The 20,647-nt window shown below is 38.1% G+C and overlaps 1 protein-coding gene across 1 annotated transcript in view; it reads right to left on the bottom strand.

Moving 5' to 3' along the window:
* Positions 1-20,647, bottom strand: part of dgkb (diacylglycerol kinase, beta) — a 73,429-nt gene that overhangs the window by 4,484 nt on the left and 48,298 nt on the right. The window contains 5 exon segments of the mRNA XM_067450370.1: positions 2,338-2,488; positions 3,950-4,010; positions 6,061-6,181; positions 12,327-12,522; positions 12,844-12,934. Of these exon segments, the coding sequence (XP_067306471.1) occupies positions 2,384-2,488; positions 3,950-4,010; positions 6,061-6,181; positions 12,327-12,522; positions 12,844-12,934 (574 nt within the window). The 3' untranslated portion in view covers positions 2,338-2,383.

The raw sequence follows: 20,647 nt of genomic DNA, 5'->3' as shown, positions 1-20,647 counted from the left end.
AATGTGAAGTCTATAAATGACATCTGTCATGTGTCATATCTATAAATGAGGGCATCTGCCATATCTCGATTCAACAAGCAAATGCATCAAGCAGTTCATTGCACTAAAATCACATATTATGAACTGCAGGTTAAATGAGTTAAGCGAAAGTAAACCAGGCAGAAACTTTAGTTATAGAATGTGTAAGTGTCTCACATCACTGCATGCTGCTATCTCGCAAGAAAAGGAAAGGTGCAGTCGCACATTTGCTTTAGCTCTGGCAGCAGTGCATCACAACACATGAATATGGATGAGCAAAGCACCTTGTGACCATGACAACCATGTCTTGTAAAGACAATATACAACAAAATACAGTCTTCCAATCTGATTCTTGGTCATAAAGCAAACAGCTTTGGTTTAAAATAAAACACACAGGTATTTGCATTAAAAAGCCTTCAACACTGTGTGTGGATTACTGACTCCCGGTGAGGATTGTCTAACAGCTACCTAAAACCACCATTTGTGCTTTCTTAGCTCATATTATCTACACCACGTGTTCATACTTCTGGAAATGATTTTCTTCACTAGTGATTTAGCTGTGTTTAGTGTTTGGCACTTAAGAAAACACTTAATTGTTGTGTTAATTTTAAAGTGAATTTTAGTCAGTCCAATTCTTTTCCATAGAAAAAAACTATATAATATAATATAATATAATGTAATGTAATGTAATGTAATGTAATGTAATGTAATGTAATGTAATGTAATGTAATGTAATGTAATGTAATGTAATGTAATGTAATGTAATGTAATGTAATGTAATGTAATGTAATGTAATATAATATAATATAATATAATATAATATAATACAATACAATACAATACAATACAATACAATATAATTAATATAATATAATATAATATAATATAATATAATATAATATATAATATAATATAATATAATATAATATAATATATAATATAATATAATATAATATAATATAATATAATATATAATATAATATAATATAATATAATATAATATAATATAATATAATATAATATAATATAATATAATATAATATAATATAATATAATATAATTAATATAATTTTACTTAATTTGACAAAGTTCTGGATTTGAACCCAGCATGGGTAGCCTAGAAATCTAGACGCACCCTAGCGGCAGCAAATCTAATCTGCCGCGAGTATCGTCTAGCAACTCTCAATACACGGCGTGCAGAGGGAGTCTGAAAGACAACCGTTTATCCCACCCCTCGGATTGAGCCCTGTCAATGGTGAGTTTCCAGACCAAACATCTTGATGTGGGTCTGGCTTGTAAGGTAACAAATTGGGCACCAAGTAATTCAGAACTGCTGGCACTTCCTAAATTACATACCCAAAATAAAATAAAAACTCCTGCTCATGACGCCTGACTCCACACATAAGACGCAGACTCTAAAAGAATTGCTTCTGCAGTGTCTATTATGCCTAATGCCGGGTACACAACGCACGATTTCAGCTCAGACTTTCATTCGCCGACAGTTTTGTGGAAATCACTGACAAATGTCTGACCTCGTTTGCAAATTGCTTCTTGTTCATGTGAGTAACAATCATGTAGTAATATTTTTCATGCTAAATATCCGGACGTGCCTGCGACTTGCAGTGTGGAAAGTGTTTTAACTAAAATCACATCAGTGATGACCTACAGCCAATGAGAGCGCAAGATGCAGGGCGAGGGAAAGTTCAGGGGGAGGAGTCATAGACAAAACATAAGTCTTCAGCAAGCATCCATTCTCTTCTTCAACTTCTCCTTTTTTTCATTTTCACTGCAAATCAGGGCACAGACAACTTGAATCGCGAGCTTCAAACAGGACGAAATCCAGCCGTGCATCATGCATGATTTTACGTAATTTCATGCATCACTTCTAGCATGTGTTTGGTTGTGAGACATTTGTTGACCAAACAGAGCTGTCTGCACTTCTTCCTATCGAAATGTTGTGTAATGTGTGACCCTCTGTCACTGCCCCGTGGTGTAAATGTGCACACAACAGCAACTAAATGGTACCCCAAACACCAGTTGTGTTGTGTGAGAAGAACAGCGACTTTGAATAGTGTCTCCGGCATGAATCTCCATGATTCGTATTTCATTATACGTGTCCAGACCTGGTACCTTTCAACTGCGTTTGTGAACAAATAAACTGCCCAAGGGTTAGCCTTTGCCTCCCAGTGTATGGCTTGTAAAATGGAAGTTTAATAAATCCGCTGAGACAGAAAACTGGTGGCTGAAATGAACAGCTGCAATCTAGAGATCTCCCCACCGCTAAAACACAACCTTCAGGAACATTGTCATTTGATTTACATGATCTCGTGTAGGGTGCAGTGTTGATCTCAGGAGCTGTCGGCTGTCAGTCTTTGGTCTCTCTTCGGTCGCGACGAAAGAAAGAGAAGCAGCCAGAGCTTTGTGAAGGGCGCATTAGCATACGGGCCTGATTCTCATGCACAATTTTAATCTGCGAGAACAAATACAATGTGATATATGTTAATAAAGAATCCCCAATTGAGAAAAGATATGACATTGATAAACATTTGGCAAAATACACAAATATGGGCACACAAGTTGCACAATACTCTCCAAGACACAACCATGCTTATACAGAATGATGTTTGAAAACAGCAGTGAACTAATGGACTAGAATGTGAAGTGTAAGTGTCATTAAAATCTTATTTATTAACTCTGTCCCCGACGCATTTAATTGGGTGACGAATTCTGAATTCCCTATTTATGGGTCAATTATAATTCCACATCAAAGGTGATGGTAAATATCAAGCTCTTCTCTTTGAATTCACCCATGTGCTTTGTTCATGAAAGTAAGACAGTAATGGCAATAAGAAGGTAAATGGTACTGAAAACCTCAATAAGAAAACCTTTGGAGCATTTAAGTTTAATTAAGAGGTAGAGTCAACATGACATTTTTTAACATATGGGGTGAAATCGAGAGTGTTCATATATAATGCAAATTTATTGGAACCATGCCCTTTTTAGTGCCTCTCTGGAACAATTTAGAAAGACAAGATAAGATTAGGTGCCATTAGGCGAGGTTTGTAGCTAATTTATGAATTATATACTTAAATTATATACTTAATTAAATTATTGAAAAATAATGCAAGGCGGAAAAAATAAAAAGAGAAAATGCTTTAAGTATTGTCTTCAGAATGTAGTTGAAGTATTTATATTTGTATTATATATATATTATTTAATTATATATTATAATTTATATACAGGCCATTTCCCCTCTATTTGACAGTGATTTCCTCTGGTTTACAGACAAACCCTCACACGAAAATACAAATACAATGCAGCGCCACCTAAAAATGGATTAGCATAATCACTTTTGCTGAGGATAAGTTGGAACACCTGAACATCGACTGTAGTGTCTCAAAAGCATTCCTTGCGTTTACTGACAATAATTAAGCATCAATGAAGCCATAGGTTGCCATGGAGATCACCTGCTACAATAACAGTTATGTTGCTGTCTACCTTTAGCCGGAGTTTTAATCTACAGGTACAAGTGCTCCTTCCAATTAATTGTGTTGTCATGCTTTTTGGATTCCAGGCATCGACGAAATGAAGTATATGTAAATGAACACTGCACTTCAGAAAAGATGCTTTCAGAGAAGAGAAACTTTAATTAAAAGCAAACAAAGCTTCGAATCTTGCAAATGAGGTAGGAGCATATTTTCGGCTTTTTTGTAAGACGCTGCTGTGGTTTTACACAAACTATCAGGAAAATCTAAGACTGACCAGCCCAAGCCAGTGTAGGAAGAATGTAAGAAAAAGGATCTTAAAGAAAAAAATATTCATGGTATTAAACATTGACAGGTGAACACAGCTATATCAGGAACATTTAAGCATATAGAAATATTTTTAGTGATAATTTTTTTTTTTTTTTTTATGTGCATGCCATACTTACAGTGCATGGGCTTTGCATCCATGGCTCACCATCTATTTGCATAGGGAGGGGTTTACTGGTTCTGCCAATTGAAGATAGTTACAGAATTATTGGGACTATTGGTTAATGTGAGCATTCACTCTAAAAAATGCTGTGTTAAAAACAACCCAAGTTGGGTTGAAAATGGACAAACCCAGAAATTGGGTTGTTTGAATCCAGTGAATGGACTCATTCAAACAAGCCAGTTACTGGGTTTGTCCATTTTCAACCCAACTTGGGTTGTTTTTAACACAGCATTTTAAAGTGTTGTTTAGCCTTCTGATCTTTCATTATAAATAATGTCTGATCTTTCAAATAATAAAATAATTCACAAAAGTCAAACTTTCCATTGAAGTAAAACAATTGAAAGTTGTGTGTGTGTGTGAGTGTGTGTGTGTGTGTGTGTGTGTTTGTGTGTTTGTGTGTGTGTGTGTGTGTGTGGGGGGGGGGGGGGGTATTTTTCTCAAATGTCCATTGGCAACAAATATTGCCACCCCTAGAAATTTTTATGAGTAAAATATCTCTGAAGTATAATCCTCTTATTCATATTTATGTTTTTTTTGTAGCACACCGGGATGACTAGGAGCATGGAATTGTCCAGCCATAACTTCCTATTCCACATGAGTATAACTATGAGGAAACACAAAGGCCAAATTCCCTTAATCATTCATAACAATGAGTAAAACCAAAGAATATACATTATTGCCAAAAGTATTGGGACACCCCTCCAAATCATTGAATGCCAAAGGTGTATAAATCAAGCACCTAGGCATGCAGATGCTTCTACAAACATTTGTGAAAGAATGGGTCACTCAGGGGCTCAGTGAATTCAAGCGTAGTACTGTGATAGGCTGCCACATGTGCAGTAAGTCCATGTTTGTCCATATCGAGTGGGCGGAGCTAAAGAATGACGAGCGCGCACACAGCGGTGACGTTCTCAAGCGTGGAGAAACCCATGTATGCTATCGATCGGATTCAGCTAATACGTGATCCAGAATCAGGCTGAAATAAATTGAACAGGAGAAACAGCAACAGCAGGACGTCCGTCTCTGTGGTATGTACTGTATTTAGTGGCCTGTCAACATTTGTGTGTCTTTACTCGCAGTTTATGAGGACATGATTCGGTTTATAGACTATTGTATGTGACTAAACCTTAGAAGTAGTAAGCAAAACGGTTTTGCACGTCAGACTAGTGTAACGTTCTACATAGAACAACAATGGAGTAACCGTTAGCGCATTTGAATGACGAAGCACGCGATCGTGTCGTTTACTGATGTTTACTCAGGCGACGAGCCAACAGCACAGACATTTGAAGCAGTTTTACTCACCGGCTGCTTCCAAAGCAGGACCGAACCTTTATCGCTGGGACCGCTCCGTCAAAAACACACTTCTTTGGTATGATTTGGTAAAGTCTTGTGACAGCAGTGGCGTGGAAATCCGCGATGTTGTGAAGCTTCCCGTCATTTCTGCGTTCAAATCTGTTCAAATGCAGTGCTGCCTTCCCAGAATGCTGTGCTGAAGCGTGGAAGTCGCTTGATGTCACCCATAGGAATAAAGTTGAGCGCGGCGCGTCATAAGTGTTCATGGGAGTGTTTATGGGCGTGCATTTCCTCTCTCGCTCTAGTCACACACACGTGCACACCCTACCGGGAGAAGAGCCCGTACGGCCCATACAAGGACCTTCCGCTCTATTAACGTCAAACTGAGCCATACTCGAAAAAAACTCTCCGAAACTTGTGAGAAACCGGAAGGAGTATTTTTGACAAAGAAATACTCCATCAAACGTCCAACATTAGTTTTTGAAACTTTGTCTATGTTTAGGACGGGAATCCAAGTCTTTAACAGTGTAAAAAGAAATGCCTTTACTGTCGTATATGACAAAAAAACAAACAAATGCAAAATTATAATATATTATGTGGGCGATGCTTTGGCGATATATAAAGCTGTTTACTACACCAATCAAGTTACTCGAATCTAACACTACACATTTAAAAATTCAGTATATGAGGAATACTCACACACAACACTACATTGGAAGCTAATGTGGTAATCGTGGGTGATTTGTAAAGACTATGTAATGTATTGTAGCACACCTGATAATGATAGAGGAGCACTGGGCCAGACGTCTGCCTGCGCTCTTCAGACCCGTGTAGATCTGCCCCATTTCCATCGCCCCCTCCAGCCCCACCACCTCCAACAGCTGATCAGAGGGGTCTGCCATAGAGAAAGAAAATAAATCGTTAACTGATGAGTAGCAAAATTCCATTATGAAGTTACAAATGAGTAGACCTACAATTTAGTCAAATTAAACAAAAATCTAGTCTGGTTAAAGTCTCTGAACTTACAATGACCTGCCAGTTTCTCTAGATCCAGATAATGCAATAATGCATCTTGAATCTTGGATGTATCACATTTATAAGATGTTTTTTCATAAAAGCATCTGTTAAATGATTAAATGTAAACGTGTAGCACATGTAACGCGACAATCTGTACGCACTAATACCTGAAGTGAATTATTTTGCATCAATATACATGAAACAACACAAAACTGAGAAGCCCATGCAGACTGTCCTCTCCCTCCAAAGCACAAAACCAATATCAATATCCCTGTCAAAATGTGTTAGCCTGTTATACCATCCGCTTTCAACCAAACGCTCAAGCCTGACCCATGGGGGGACGTCAGGGGGAAAAGATTATGAGGAGAAAGTCCAAAAGAGAAGATGAGGAGCAGACAGTGGAGGTGTGTTTGGGCGGAAAGGGGGGAGCGTGTGAGAAGGAGAGAAAAAAAAAAGCAGACAAGCTTGATTTGGAATCTTCACAGTCTGCCTTCCGCTCTAAAAAAGCATAAATTGTCACCGTTGGAGAAAAGGAGGGGAGGAAAAAAAACACCAACAACCCACAAACAAAACACCTATTAATTAGAATGCGACACTGATGCAAAGCAATCTAGTGTTCCTCCATATTTATTAATTTCTTTTTTGTTTTGAAGTTATGAGCATTGATTTTTCCTCGGTCGGAGGTCCAGTGTCGCGCTGGGACCATCTGTTCAGTAACAGCTCCTATGAGTCTTCCTCTCCTCCTCCTCAAACACACACACACACACACACACACACACACACACACAGACGGTGTCATTCAGTCCACAGACAGGCAACAGTCAGTCAACCACACAAACAAACAGAACTGAGAGCTGGAAAAGCTCTGACCGATAGCACCAGGTCCAGTCAGGTCTGTTGCATTGAATCATTCATTCTCTATTTACGGTTTAGTTTGGACCTTTTTGACACTTTTTAGAGAATCTTAGTGAGATGAGGGAAGAAGGGGGAATGTGTGTGAGCCAGGTTCAAACTCACACTACTCACATAAGCACTTCTATTCTATTCTATTCTATTCTATTCTATTCTATTCTATTCTATTCTATTCTATTCTATTCTATTCTATTCTATTCTATTCATTTCATTTCATTTCATTTCATTTCATACATTACTAATCTTTATATACTTGATTTATCTAATCTATTCTCACATTAGTTATATTCTATATTTTCTACATTACCAAACTTTATGGAATTTATTCTGCAGTTTACATAGATTTTTCTATGGAGTTCACTTTGCAACTATTCTGTATCTTACATTATTTGAATTCAATTAAATTCTATATTGTTAATACAGTCATAGATACCCTATGGGTGCTAGGCATTTATGTGGTGAGCAGGTGTTTTGCATCATAGCTGTTACTACAGAATGTATTTTAGCATGGCTGGAACACTATTGACCAATGGGAATATTTTTATGAACATAAATTTACACTGTTACACTTTAAATCCATTCCCATAGTCAAGCTAAATGTCAGTTGTGTGCAAAACCCCATTCTTCATGTACCTAAGGGCAATTCAGGGATCTATTTCTTAAATATGCAAAAGCAAAACACAAAAAAACAGTGTCGGTTACGGTCGTCTGGCAGACCCCACAGTTAATAGGGTAACACAAATGCCGAGATTGTTGTACCAACCCTGTGTTCAGCTGTTGTCAAGGAGACAGGCTGTGAACGAGGCCTTGCTGAGATTTGAAAAAGTGTGAGAAGTACGAACTGCGTGTGCTGTGTGTGTGTGTCTGTGTGTGTGCGTGCGTGTGTTTACACAGTCCTTTGACCACTGTGGCTCTGCTCTCTAAAAGGGTCAGGCTTGCACGAGTCATGAGGCTGAAAGCTCACACAGAGGACACCATCAGAGTCAGGTGGAGGGGATTTCTAAATGCCTGAGGGAGCGGAGAACACGCTCTACCTACTGTTTCACGTGCTCTGGGAACTGTCAGCTATTTCAAATGAGAACGTAAGATATTAAATTAACACTGTTTACAAGTGGTTACATCAACACAAAGGTTTCCCTTTCATTTCAATGACAGGTGATGTTCAGCTGGGACATGATGCCCACAAAGTTTCTGCGTGCTGGCATATCTGCTTCATCCGCACTCAGTTACAGTGTTCTTAGTCAATCACCTGAGCCATAAACACAACCGCTCCAGATCCAGGCAGTGGAAAGTAGTATAAACTATAAAGTATAAATAGAAAGTAATAAATAGAAATTCAATGCTGGTAAGAGTTGGTGGAACATCTACTAGCCTACAAAACTTAGGAGGCTATAATAATATTCAAATGTCACAATAAAAAAAAATAAAAAAAAGCTAAAATGTGAATTAAAAGTCATTTTCTTAAATTAGCAACATTTTTATTAAATTAAAATAAAAAGTACAATTTGAAATGAAAATAAAAATGCAAAACTCTTATTATTTTTTTAAATAATATATATATATATATATATATTTTTTTTTTTTTTTTTTTTTTTTAATGTCTTTCATTCAAGGAAGAATTTTGCCCACATAATGGTGTAGTTACAGCATCTGCCAGCAGAGGGTAAGTGGTCAAACCTTAAACCTTTGATCTACAAATAAAATATGTGATGTCAAATCGATTAATCGCATCTAACATAAAAGTAAGTGTGTGTGTGTGTGTGTGTGTGTGTGTGTGTGTGTGTGTGTGTGTGTGTGTGTGTGTGTGTGTGTGTGTGTGTGTGTGTGTGTGTGTGTGTGTGTGTGTGTGTACACATGACACACACGCACACAATATTTTTACAAACTTTTATGTTAGATGCAATTAATCGATTTGACAGCACTACTAAAAATATATAGATAAAGATTTTAATTTCGGCACTATTAGAATACTAATTAGAAGGTTTTCCTGAACTCTCAATCAAACTGCCAATCAAACAGATAGCCCCGCCCCAAACTTACAAGTGACGTGACTCCATTGTTTGAGTCAATGTTGGCTCAAACAGAGCAATTTTTTTAAAGTACCACAGAACAGAGTGTTTACAATTTTCAGGGAGAAAATCAACTTTCAAATCCATTTCTAAGTGTCTGCATGTTAATCTGGAACAAGAATATGTATTTTAACACTAAAAAATCATCACAAACCTCTCCTCCTTTTGCACAAGCACACACGTACACAAGCCGTGTGCACCTGATAATGGTGTTTTCTTGTCACCTGTTTTTTTTTCTGTGCGATTGAACAGCTCGTGTTGATCATGACGCACATGGAGCGACAGGCGCAGGGAGGGCTGAGGTGCGCGGGAGGGGGTTGAGGGGGCTTTCACACAGTGTGTCAGGGGACATCAGTAGCCCCAATGCAGCCCACGTCCATGCTGAATAATTCAGCCCGCCTCCATTCCCTTCCACCTGAGGAGGCCTGTCTCCTAGCGTCACCAGCGGGGCCACTCAACTGCTCCCGAAAGGTCAGACTCTACCCCATCTGAGAGCTGGGCCTCTGGGGCTAATGCACTCCCTGTTTACCATCCAGCTAATGCTCCCTCGACTAATCTGACAAGCACAGGCCTCTCACCTTCAGAGCTCCTTCAGATGAAGCCGTATCTACGAATGCTTTCAAAACCTCCAGCAAGGCGCCCAGGCTAAGTGCCTTCTCTGGTCCGAACCTGGGCTCGCGGCCGCCTTCACGCCAATCAATTGATCTTTTTTCCCAGAGTAAATGGAATAGAATGGAGCGTAAAGGGATTTTTCTTCCCCGCTCTCTTTTTCGGAAGCCGTTTTTGTTTGCGAAGTGCTCCGCCTCTGCTTTAGCCCAACTGAGAGATGCAGCAGAGATGCAGCAGGATATTAGAGCAAACATGCATGATACAAATGGGTGCATTTATCAGGGTCTGACTCATATTGACTGAAATTAAAGAGTGCAAGGGGCTGGATGAACTGGAAAGATGGCCACAGACTAACGACAACTGAGATAATGGATTGGTACTTGGGGTTTAACTGAGGTGGACAGATTAAAGAGTTTAATGAATGAGATACTATGGAGTTAAGGCGTGTAAATGTACAGATATTGATATATTGCACAAAACATGAATAAGTATACTCATACTAGAGGTTATATTTCATTTTCACCCCTATTGACTGAAAAGAAAGCAGCTGGGCCAGGGAAGTAAACACTTTAACCTCTGTAAACAAGAAAGCCTAACTGACAATCTCTTTCAAATGGGTGATTTCTCATCAGGGAACATCAAATAGCGTGATTGTAAGACTCGAACAGGCTCAGACGTTTCACCCTTCATTCTGCTCTTTGTGATCCGAAACGTTCCCATGATAACGGCCCAAAGAGATTCTGTAAAACTACAATCAATGCTCTCAAAGCGGGCATGATACACAGATTTTCCCCAACGTGGGTACAACCGGCGTACACAGTTCTAGATTAGTGAACGGCGTTCTGCCTTGATGATCCTCCGTGGAGGGAACATCTAAGTGTTTATCTCAAAAACAACTCTTTAATGTTCTCTGTGCTTTGACAGGATTTGGGTTAATGCTATTTGGCAGGAAACTACGTGTAAGGGTTTTCCCGTGTTTGTTATCTCGTATGTTTTAGCATGGGCAGCGTTTTCTCCTTATTCTTGCATTCAAATCATTTTTATCGGGGTTCATCACAACCAAAACAATCTCTAGGCCAAATTGCTGCTTATTCTGGCCAAGAATCGCCCACTTTGACACCTGACTAACCTGATCTCTTGAGAAAAGTCTTGATTTGTACAGAAATTTGATTTGGTCCACCCATAAACCTAATCCTCAGTGTGGATTAAAAAACATAAAAGAAGAACAAAAAGCATAAAAGAAAAAATTCATATGAACTTGCCACCAATTCGCCAAAATGTAAAATTGTTTTTGTAAATAGGTTGTGTAAGAAGAGTGTGTTGGTATGACCGACATGTAAAGCAATGAACCACAGTTTGATTTATTTTTAAATGTATAGAAAATACATTATACGATAAAATAAAGGTTAAAAGCTAATTGAGTCCTAATATTATTCACATATACATGTATATACTCACAATCTCTGCTTTTTATGTCTGACATTATGACTTCATATCTCACAATGTGACTTATCATCTCAAAAACCAGGTCTCACAAATCAGATTTTATATCTAAAATTATGATTTTAATCTCACAATAACTTTATATATCACTGATTATATTATTCAATTGCTAAAACAAGTCAAAGTGCCTTAAACAAAATGTTGAATATATTTCAAAAATCTGACATCATTAACCTGGTGAACGTTGGCTTTTTCTTCATTTTTTCAGGGTGACTGTCATTAACAACATGTACTCTTATTCTTAGAAGTCATGTAAAGTCACTGTCAGCCAATCAGAGTAGAGCTTGCCAGATCACGAATCTGCTTCTCCAGTGTGCAATAAGCATTTAACAGTAAGTGAACAGTATGTGGGTGGTCCAAGGGCACGCCGTATAATTCTGAGACTACAAAGAAACAAAGTTGCACAACTTAGCTTGAAATTGTGCAAACTTTGTAATATGAAAAACAAGAATTTGCATGATTGATTATGGCAGTCATATCAGTGCCCTTGAGCACAGCTAGTGGCAACAGTAGACATATGTGACAGTAAGCCTGCTGCTTTAGAAAGTACAGTCATTGAAACCCCAAATCAGCCTTATTTTACCATGGTATAGTTGAGTCTGCTTTGATAAGACAGGTCTGTCCACCAACGCTAGCACAAGCCATTACAGAGCCACTGACAATCCCAAACACTGACATTAAAACTGCGCCCCTTCAACCCAAACAAAAGCCACTCGCCATGATTCAATGTGTCACTGGTGAAATATTCATCATGAAAGAAAAGTTTCTCTGAAGTTGCCTTTGATTAATCAGGTATGAAGACAAGGACTTTGCAAACCAGTAACGTTAAGGTGACCCTTAAAGAAATGTTCCAGGTTCAATTCAAGTTAAGCTCTGTTGACAGCATTTGTGGCATAATGTTTTGTGATATGCGATTAAGCGTTTGTATACCTTGGACAGCAAAAATTAGTTGTTTGGGGTCAACAACTGTGGTCTTCTTTTCCAGAGACTTCTTCCCTGTTCTACGGTGACCTCTCCGTTTCTTGCTCTCTCCCCATAGGTTGGAACCACCGTGCATGCTGGGAATATTCAGGACGGCGATGCCCTCCAGTGAGATGTTGCTGAGGTTCAGGTTGATCCCATCACACTTTAAAAACATGGGAATGAATTGCAAGATGTGTTTTTGTACAATTTAAATTACAATTGCAATACAGTGAATGAATCAATGAACCGATCAATCAATCCTGAATAAATAAACATACATATGTTGTTTTAGCACAATCACACTGAAAATAAATTGCTCTTTGTTTTAATACAAATACAACAAAATCCTAAAAGACATTTTGGCAAAATCTAATTTTTTTTTGTCTTAAAACAATACGCCACAGTTCTTTCCAGTGATTCTGCAGGGGGTGTTTAAGTGTTAGAAAGGCGATAAGGCATGTGGTTTCTCACTTATTCTCATTACCTCCACCTCAAGATAATCATGTAGTTTTTTGCAAGTAGCTGAGAAGGTCTCCGAGGTGCCAAATTCGAAGTACCAAAGCTTATTCTTCATCCTGAAATCAACAAGTTGCATCAATGATTTAAAAATAAAAAATTATCAATAAAACACTATCAACCATTAGGGGAGTGGTGTGAATGGAGGTTCTTTACTGGCATCTATGGTTTCATGTAGAACCTTTGACATCCATGGAACATTCCCATTGTGCAAATGTTCTTTATAGTGGAAACAGGTTACTAATACTAAGGTTAAGTGGAAAAAGGTTACTAAATACTAATTGCATTAAGAAAAAATTTATATTTTAAGAACCTTTCCCCAAAAGGTTCTTTGAGGAACCCAAAATAGTTATTCTATGGTATTATGTCTATGGCTTTTTTTAAACCGTATAGTGGTTAAATATCTGAGCTTGGACCTAGGGATGCATGATATATTTGTATCATAATGGTTGTCAGCCAGAATTGGATGTTTTTGCATTTACAATTCATTCTTTAAAAACCTTAATCATTTAATAATACTGTTAAAAGGTAAGCATTTAAAGATACTGTTAAGTTCACCCAAAATGCATGCACAAAGCAAACGCACACAAACGCAACGAACCAGCAAAGACATAAGGGAAGGTAGCACAATAGCTGTGTCTCATTTCAGAAGGCTGCGTCCTCCGGAGGTCGCATTCGAAGGGTGCATACGTCATAAGGCCGTTTCATTTCAAAAAAGTGAGTAGGACACTCCAAATGCGGCCTTCGAATGCGTCCTTCTTTCACAGGATTTTGGAGTGTGCATGAGGTGTAGCCTTCACAGCTGGAGATAACCCACAATTCTTTGCGTCTCCATTAACAACCATCATTTTTTTTATATTATATGAAAAAACGGCACCACCGCCAGATATACATGCGAGCGTAGGTGTGGTGTTTAAAATAAGTAGGTTTTTTTAAGCTCTATTACCTTAAACAGATAGTTTTGGTAAACAGGATTACAACTGTTTAGTGCATTTTAAACGTTTAGAACAGTACATTGCTGTCAAGACAAGAAACATTTCATAGTCATTTTCAATTATAAATCATTTTCATTCATATAACTGGCGTGACAGCAAGGAGGCTGAACTTATTGGCATAGCAACGTGATACTTCCTGCCTGTGTGTCCTACGAAGGACGTCTCGTTTAATTCTGATAGAGGACACTCCGTATACTGCATCCTACACAGGATGTGTGCTCCGGAGGACGCAGCCTTCGAAATTTAATGAAATGAGACACAGCTAATATAAAGGGACCCGAGCACATGAGGAACAGGTGAGCACAATTAGTGAAACAAGGACAAGACCAGCCTAAACAAGGGGGCGTGGCAGGACAAGTGGAACACATGACAAACACAAAGAAAGACAGATACATGTGCAAAGACACAACACAAACATAGAAACATTCAAGCTACACTGTGTAACTTTTTTCGTTTATTCTTAGCCAAAAACACTTAGTTCTATCAAAAATATGTGCTCATTAATGTATATTTACTTCTTTTAAGTGATAAAGTATTCTCATCAGTTTATAATATGCCATTGAAAATACATTTCTTCTCTTTCGTTTCAGTCTCTGATGCAGCTGACAATGTAAACACAGTGCAGAGCTTGCGGGTTCTACTTCAGAACGCTGCCTCACTATTGGCCGGCTCCTGTGTCAGCATCACACGCATGCGTCATGGTGCTCATGTGAACAATGTTGGAGTCTGACACAGAAGAGAAGAAATTGTTTAATAAAATTATATTTTTCTTTTTTTGGGGGGGTGGGGGCAGGGGGTAAGGCAAGGGGTGGGGGGTTTCTGGGTGATGGGGTTTGCACACAAAAAGTATTTGCGTAATTTTAAGGTTGAACCACTGTATTCACATGGACAATTTTAACGATGTCTTTGCTACCTTTATGGGTCTTGAAATGGCATTGCTGTTATGGGGGGTCAGAAAGCTCTCGGATTTCATCCAAAATATCTTCATTAGTGTTCGGAAGAATGAAGGTCTTACGGGTTTGGAACAACATGAGAGTGAGTATAATAAATGACAGAAATTTAATTTTTGGTGGAACTAACCCTTTTAATGTAATCTTTAGCATATTTTAAAATGAACATTCATTATTCATACATTACATTATACTGCTGTGATGCCTAAATCATTATTATAACAATTTTTTTAGTCAAATCAAATCAAATTTAGTCAAATCAGTAATCAGTAAAAATTAACAGTTTGTTAACAATACATTTTAATATCAGAACATCATAATAGTAACTGCAAGACTGTAGGTTCAAAATCAAAATGAATGAATTTACAATAATGCATCACCTAAAGTAATTCACAATGACTGTCTGGTCCCCGTCTTGGCATGAAAATGATCCAGGAAGACTCAAAAACTGAAGCACATGGCGCAAACCCCTACCATCACAGAGCCCAGCTAGGGTTCAGAGAGGGTAATCTAGCTGCCCCTTCAATTAAGAGTGGGTTGTGGAGCCGGACCCCTGTCCCCCACCCCACACAAAGTCTCTCTGGGACCAGGATCATGATCAGTGACCTCACCAGAACAAACCACCATCTGTTTTCATTACCAGCAGACACACACACCTGAACCTTCTACAGCAGGGACAAACACCAAGGATTTAGAGATTCAGAGAATTACACAATCTGAAGCATAACAATGGGATCTGTTTAAATGAAAAATGGGAAAAGAGTAGTCAGTCAGTAATTGGCATGGAAACAATAAAAAGGCTTACATTTTTGAAGTAGACTAACAAAGCATGCAGAGATTCATTGTGTTGGTTAGCATGGCACAGTCTTTTTACTGGCATTAGTGGTCCCATGAAGAACCTTTGACATTCATGGAATCTTTCAATTCCACAAAATGTAGTAGAAATTCTTTAGATTATTAAAAAAGAAAAAATGATTCAGTTTAGAACTGATTATTGAAAGTTTTTTGGGTGAACCAAAATTGGTTCTTCAAAGGCATCGCTGTGAAAACGTTCTTTTGGAACCTTTATTTTTAAGAGTGTATTAAAATAAATATTTAATTGTACAATAAAATATAAATACAGAAAAGCAGTTTTAAAGTGCCATGTTTCTAAAATTAATCTGTGCCTCTATAATTAAAAGGGAGGTGACAGGTATTCCTTATAATTTCACAAAGAATGGATTAAATAGCACTTCTTAAATGCCCATAACCTGAATCCGACCAAAATCCTCACATCAGTCGCAAATCCACAACAGAATATCAATCAGGAGTCCGCTGCAGGGAGAAAACCTTTTAAAACACGCTGATGTGCAGAAACTGCGCAATAAAAAATGGCCCCCTCTTCACTGGATCCCAGCCCCAACAACCTGGATCTATTAGTATTAGCAGGACAACAATCGCTGAATTATTGATTTCCTCATTAGACTTTTTGTCAGGACCATTTAGTGATGTTAAAAATGAGCTTTCATTAGCCACTTGCAGGAGAACCTCGCCGCCTTTGATTTATAATGTGCAACATGGTCAATATACGGCAGAACGGATGAGGAAAACACGGCACACACGCAGAGATCAGCAATGCACACCTTAAAGCACAGATTAAAAGGACACACACTTCTTCATAGTGACGGAGGCTGAGAACTCTCCTCTCGGCGTGTACTTACAAGAATTACACATACATTCAAGAGACACTGGATGCCTGGATTAAAATATGCTTCGTTATATGTCTAATTAAAGGTTGCATTAAAACCCAGAGCAGAATGTTGAGTGATGGTTTGTTAGCATAAATCATATTTAATCTGAATGAGAAGATTAACAGACACAGGTAACTGTCTGTGTTGCATCATTCAAACTCATTTTCACTGGTAAAATAATGTGTTAATAATGTGTTAATAATCACTAATAATGTGTTTCAGTGTGAGAGAATCTGGTTCTAAATAAGTGTCTTTTAACAACTAAAGAAACTTCATACAACTTTATATTACATATATTTCTGACTTTAAATGTTATATCTGTGTGGAAACTTAAATATTTTCATGATGCTTTATGATATTTATATTTAGGTAAACTGTACTTTACATTAGTCAAAATGTCTTTCGTGTTTCACAAAAACAAAACAAAATCTTTGTTTGCAAACTAAATTAAAATAGTAAAGTAAAGAATATACGCATACATACACACCCACACACACTCACAGGTGCTGGTCATATGATTAGAATATCATCAAAAAGTTGATTTATTTCACTAATTTTATTCAAATAGTGAAACGTGTATATTATATTCATCCATTACACAAAGACTGATATATTTCAAATGTTTATTTATTTTAATTTTGATGATTATAACTGACAACTAAGGAAAATCCCCAATTCAGTATCTCAGAAAATTTGCATATTGTGGAAAGGTTCACTATTGAAGACACCTGGTGCCACACTCTAATCAGCTAATTAACACAAAACACCTGCAAAGGCCTTTAAATGGTCTCTCCGTCTAGTTCTGTAGGCTTCACAATCATGGGAAGACTGCTAACCTGACAGTTGTCCAAAAGACCAGCACTGAAACCTTGCACAAGGAGGGCAAGACACAACATGTCATTGCAAAAGAGGCTGTTCATAGAGCTCTGTGTCAAAGCACACATAGAGAGGAGAAAGGAAGGAAAATATGTGGTAGAAAAACATTTACAAGCAATAGGGATAACCCACACCATGGAGAGGATTGTGAAACAAAACCCATTCAAAAATGTAGAGGGGATTCACAAAGAGTGGGCTGCAGCTGGAGTCAGTGCTTCAAGAACAATTACGCACAGAAATATGCAAGACACGGGTTTCAGCTGTCGCATTCCTTGTATCAAGCCACTCTTGAACAACAGACAGCATCAAAAGCATCTCACCTGGGCTAAAGACAAAAAGGACTGCTGAGTGGTCCAAAGTTGTTCTCTGATGAAAGTCAATTTTACATTTCCTTTGGAAATCAGGGTCCCAGAGTCTGGGGGAAGAGAGGAGAGGCACATGTTGCTTGAGGTCCAGTGTAAAGTTTCCACATCCAGTGATGGTTTGGGGTGCCACGTCATCTGCTGGTGTTGGTCCACTGAGGTTCAAGGTCATCGCATCCATATACCAGGAATTTTTAGAGCACTTCATGCTTCCTACTGCTGACCAACTTTATGGAGATGCAGATTTCTTTTTCCAACAGGACTTGGCACCTGCACAAATACCCGTTTTCCACCAAGGCAGTGCTGGTGCTAGTTTGAAGCCAGAGCCTAGTTTCAAATCAGTTCTTTGTCTTTCCACACCCAAAGCACCAGCTCGGAACCAGAAAAAGTGGTTCTTAAGTAGCACCAAAACATTGCTGGGTTAGAAGTAATAACCGCTTGCGTCAGCGACTGAGGCGGGGTTCCCGTGACCAACAAGACGAACACAAACTTGTGACTGCCATTTTTTAAATAGCAGCTAATCAAGCTAACAGCTGTTTGATTGTAATCTCCATCTACAAATCATGGTGAGCTGCACGAATGCATTGGATTTGCAGCATTTTGATGCTGATGTATGATCATAAAGCCATGAGCAATTGTTGATGGAAGGCTTGTTCAAGATGCATCAGTGCGCGCTGTGCAGCCCGATCGTCGTATGACATCAAAGTAACGTTACAGAGAGATGCAAACGACTTTTGATACTTCTGTATCGCTCATGCAGTATTTCGATATCATATGCAGATTGGTCCGTGCAGCGGCAATGCATCTCAAACAAGCCTGGTGTGTTTGTATTTCCCGTTGCCTCGCTAGCGTTGCTGAGAAAGATGAGACGTATACAGTGACGTAAGATCTGGATCTGTGGTGGCTCTCTAGCCTGTGGAAATCCAAACCAGTTCTTAAAGGCTAATCAGTCAAACCAACTTAGAACTGACTCTAGCACTGGCTCTGAACTAGCACCCGGTTCATTCTGGAGGAAATGGGGTAACAGTGCCAACCAGTACCTGGTTTAAGGACCATAGCATCCTGTTCTTAATTGTCCAGCAAACTCGCCTGACCATAACCTCATAGAAAATCTATGGGGTATTGTGAAGAGGAAGATGTGATATGCCAGACCCAACAATGCAGAAGAGCTGAAGGCCACTATCAGAGCAACCTGGGCTCTCATAACACCTGAGCAGTGCCACAGACTGATCAATGCAGTAATTCAGGCAAAAGAAGAACCAACTAAGTATTGAGGGCTGTGCATGCTTATACTTTATGTTCACACTTTTCCGTTGGGCAAGATTTCTAAAAATCCTTTCTTTGTATTGGTCTTAAGTAATATTCTAATTTTCTGAGATACTGAATTTGGGATTTTCCTTAGTTATCGTTATAATCACCAAAATTAAAATAAATAAAAAATTTATTTTTATATATATATATATATATATATATTTATATAAACAAACAAAAATAGTCTCATTATAGAAGTTTAACAGGATCTCCAACATCCTCTTTTCGCTAGACTTCACCTCTGAGTATTGCAAACATTTGAGCAAAAGATCAGGATAGATTGAGCCAAGATGGCTCCTTAGTCGATTCCCTCCACTTAACCTAACAAGAGTGCTAAAGCGACAAATCAAGCCGATCCCGTTGCTCATTAGGTAATTAGGAGCATCTCATCTCTTCAATCGGATTCCCATCTGTTCTGTTCCCTTTCACCGACGCACACAAGTAGGGCTGATAGACGGGTCACATCTGCACTAAAGACTGTAGGAAAGATCCACGCACACACTAGGAGGGCTGGAATGAAATTTTGGATTATTCTCGCGTCGAAACAGGTGTAAACGAGGTCACAGAGTCAAACAAAGTATGAAAAATGTACATAAAGTGTGTCGCAACAACATTGTGTCAACTATGTGTCTTTGCAGTGGTACTGAATAGGGACTTAAGGCAAAATGTGACGGTTGTGTTGTCGACCCGAGGCGGCATTGCCTCTCGTCACTTTCTGCTGCGTCTGAGGAAGGCAAACATGGTCTTGTCATTGATTTTTCTTTTGACACCTAATCTAACCTGTAGTGATGTACGACCTCATTCTCACACTAATTTCTTCTTTATCTGAGGTGATAAATATCACATGGATATAACTACCTCTGTCAGGATTGCTCTGATGCACTGGTTTCTAGAACATGACACTACAAAAAGAGAGAAAGAGAGGTGTTTTCTGTTCAACTGAAGAAAGTAAAGTAAAATCATGTGACACTGGATAGCATGCTTAAAAAAATACAAATACAAAAAACTAAGTTAAAATATATTAAAATAGAAAACTATTAAACTGTAGTATTATTTCAAAATATTACCTTTTCACTGTATTTTTGATCAAATGAATGCAAACAATGAATTATAATTAATTATTAACTTTTTTACACTGATACACAGATAGTTTGATGTACTAGAAATATACAAATTTAAAATACATAAATACATATTTTTTATATCTAGTATATTTACAGTGCTAGGTGGATTTTTTACAAACTAAAATCCATTACTTAATACAAATTTCATGATGAAAATTGTATTTAGTAACGTAATCTATGTGTAATACATTTTAAGTCATAAAATCTGATTACTTTTAAATTCATTTTGATCTAACTCATGTCACATTGATTTGAAAAGAAATGCAGAAAGAAAGAAAATGTATTTCACTCTGTTATCAGTGTGAAGTGCATTATACGTCAGACTTTCTTAAACTGGGGTTTGTGTACACTGTAAAAAAAAAAAATTGGTCTGCAATTGAAAATGTTCAAGTGACTGATCATATCTAAATTTTTCCGTTGGCCA

Source organism: Pseudorasbora parva, chromosome 8 (genome assembly GCF_024679245.1).
Source record: "Pseudorasbora parva isolate DD20220531a chromosome 8, ASM2467924v1, whole genome shotgun sequence".
Taxonomy (NCBI): domain Eukaryota; kingdom Metazoa; phylum Chordata; class Actinopteri; order Cypriniformes; family Gobionidae; genus Pseudorasbora; species Pseudorasbora parva.
Note: the sequence above shows the minus strand (reverse complement) of the source record. Positions and strands in the feature narration are given on the sequence as shown.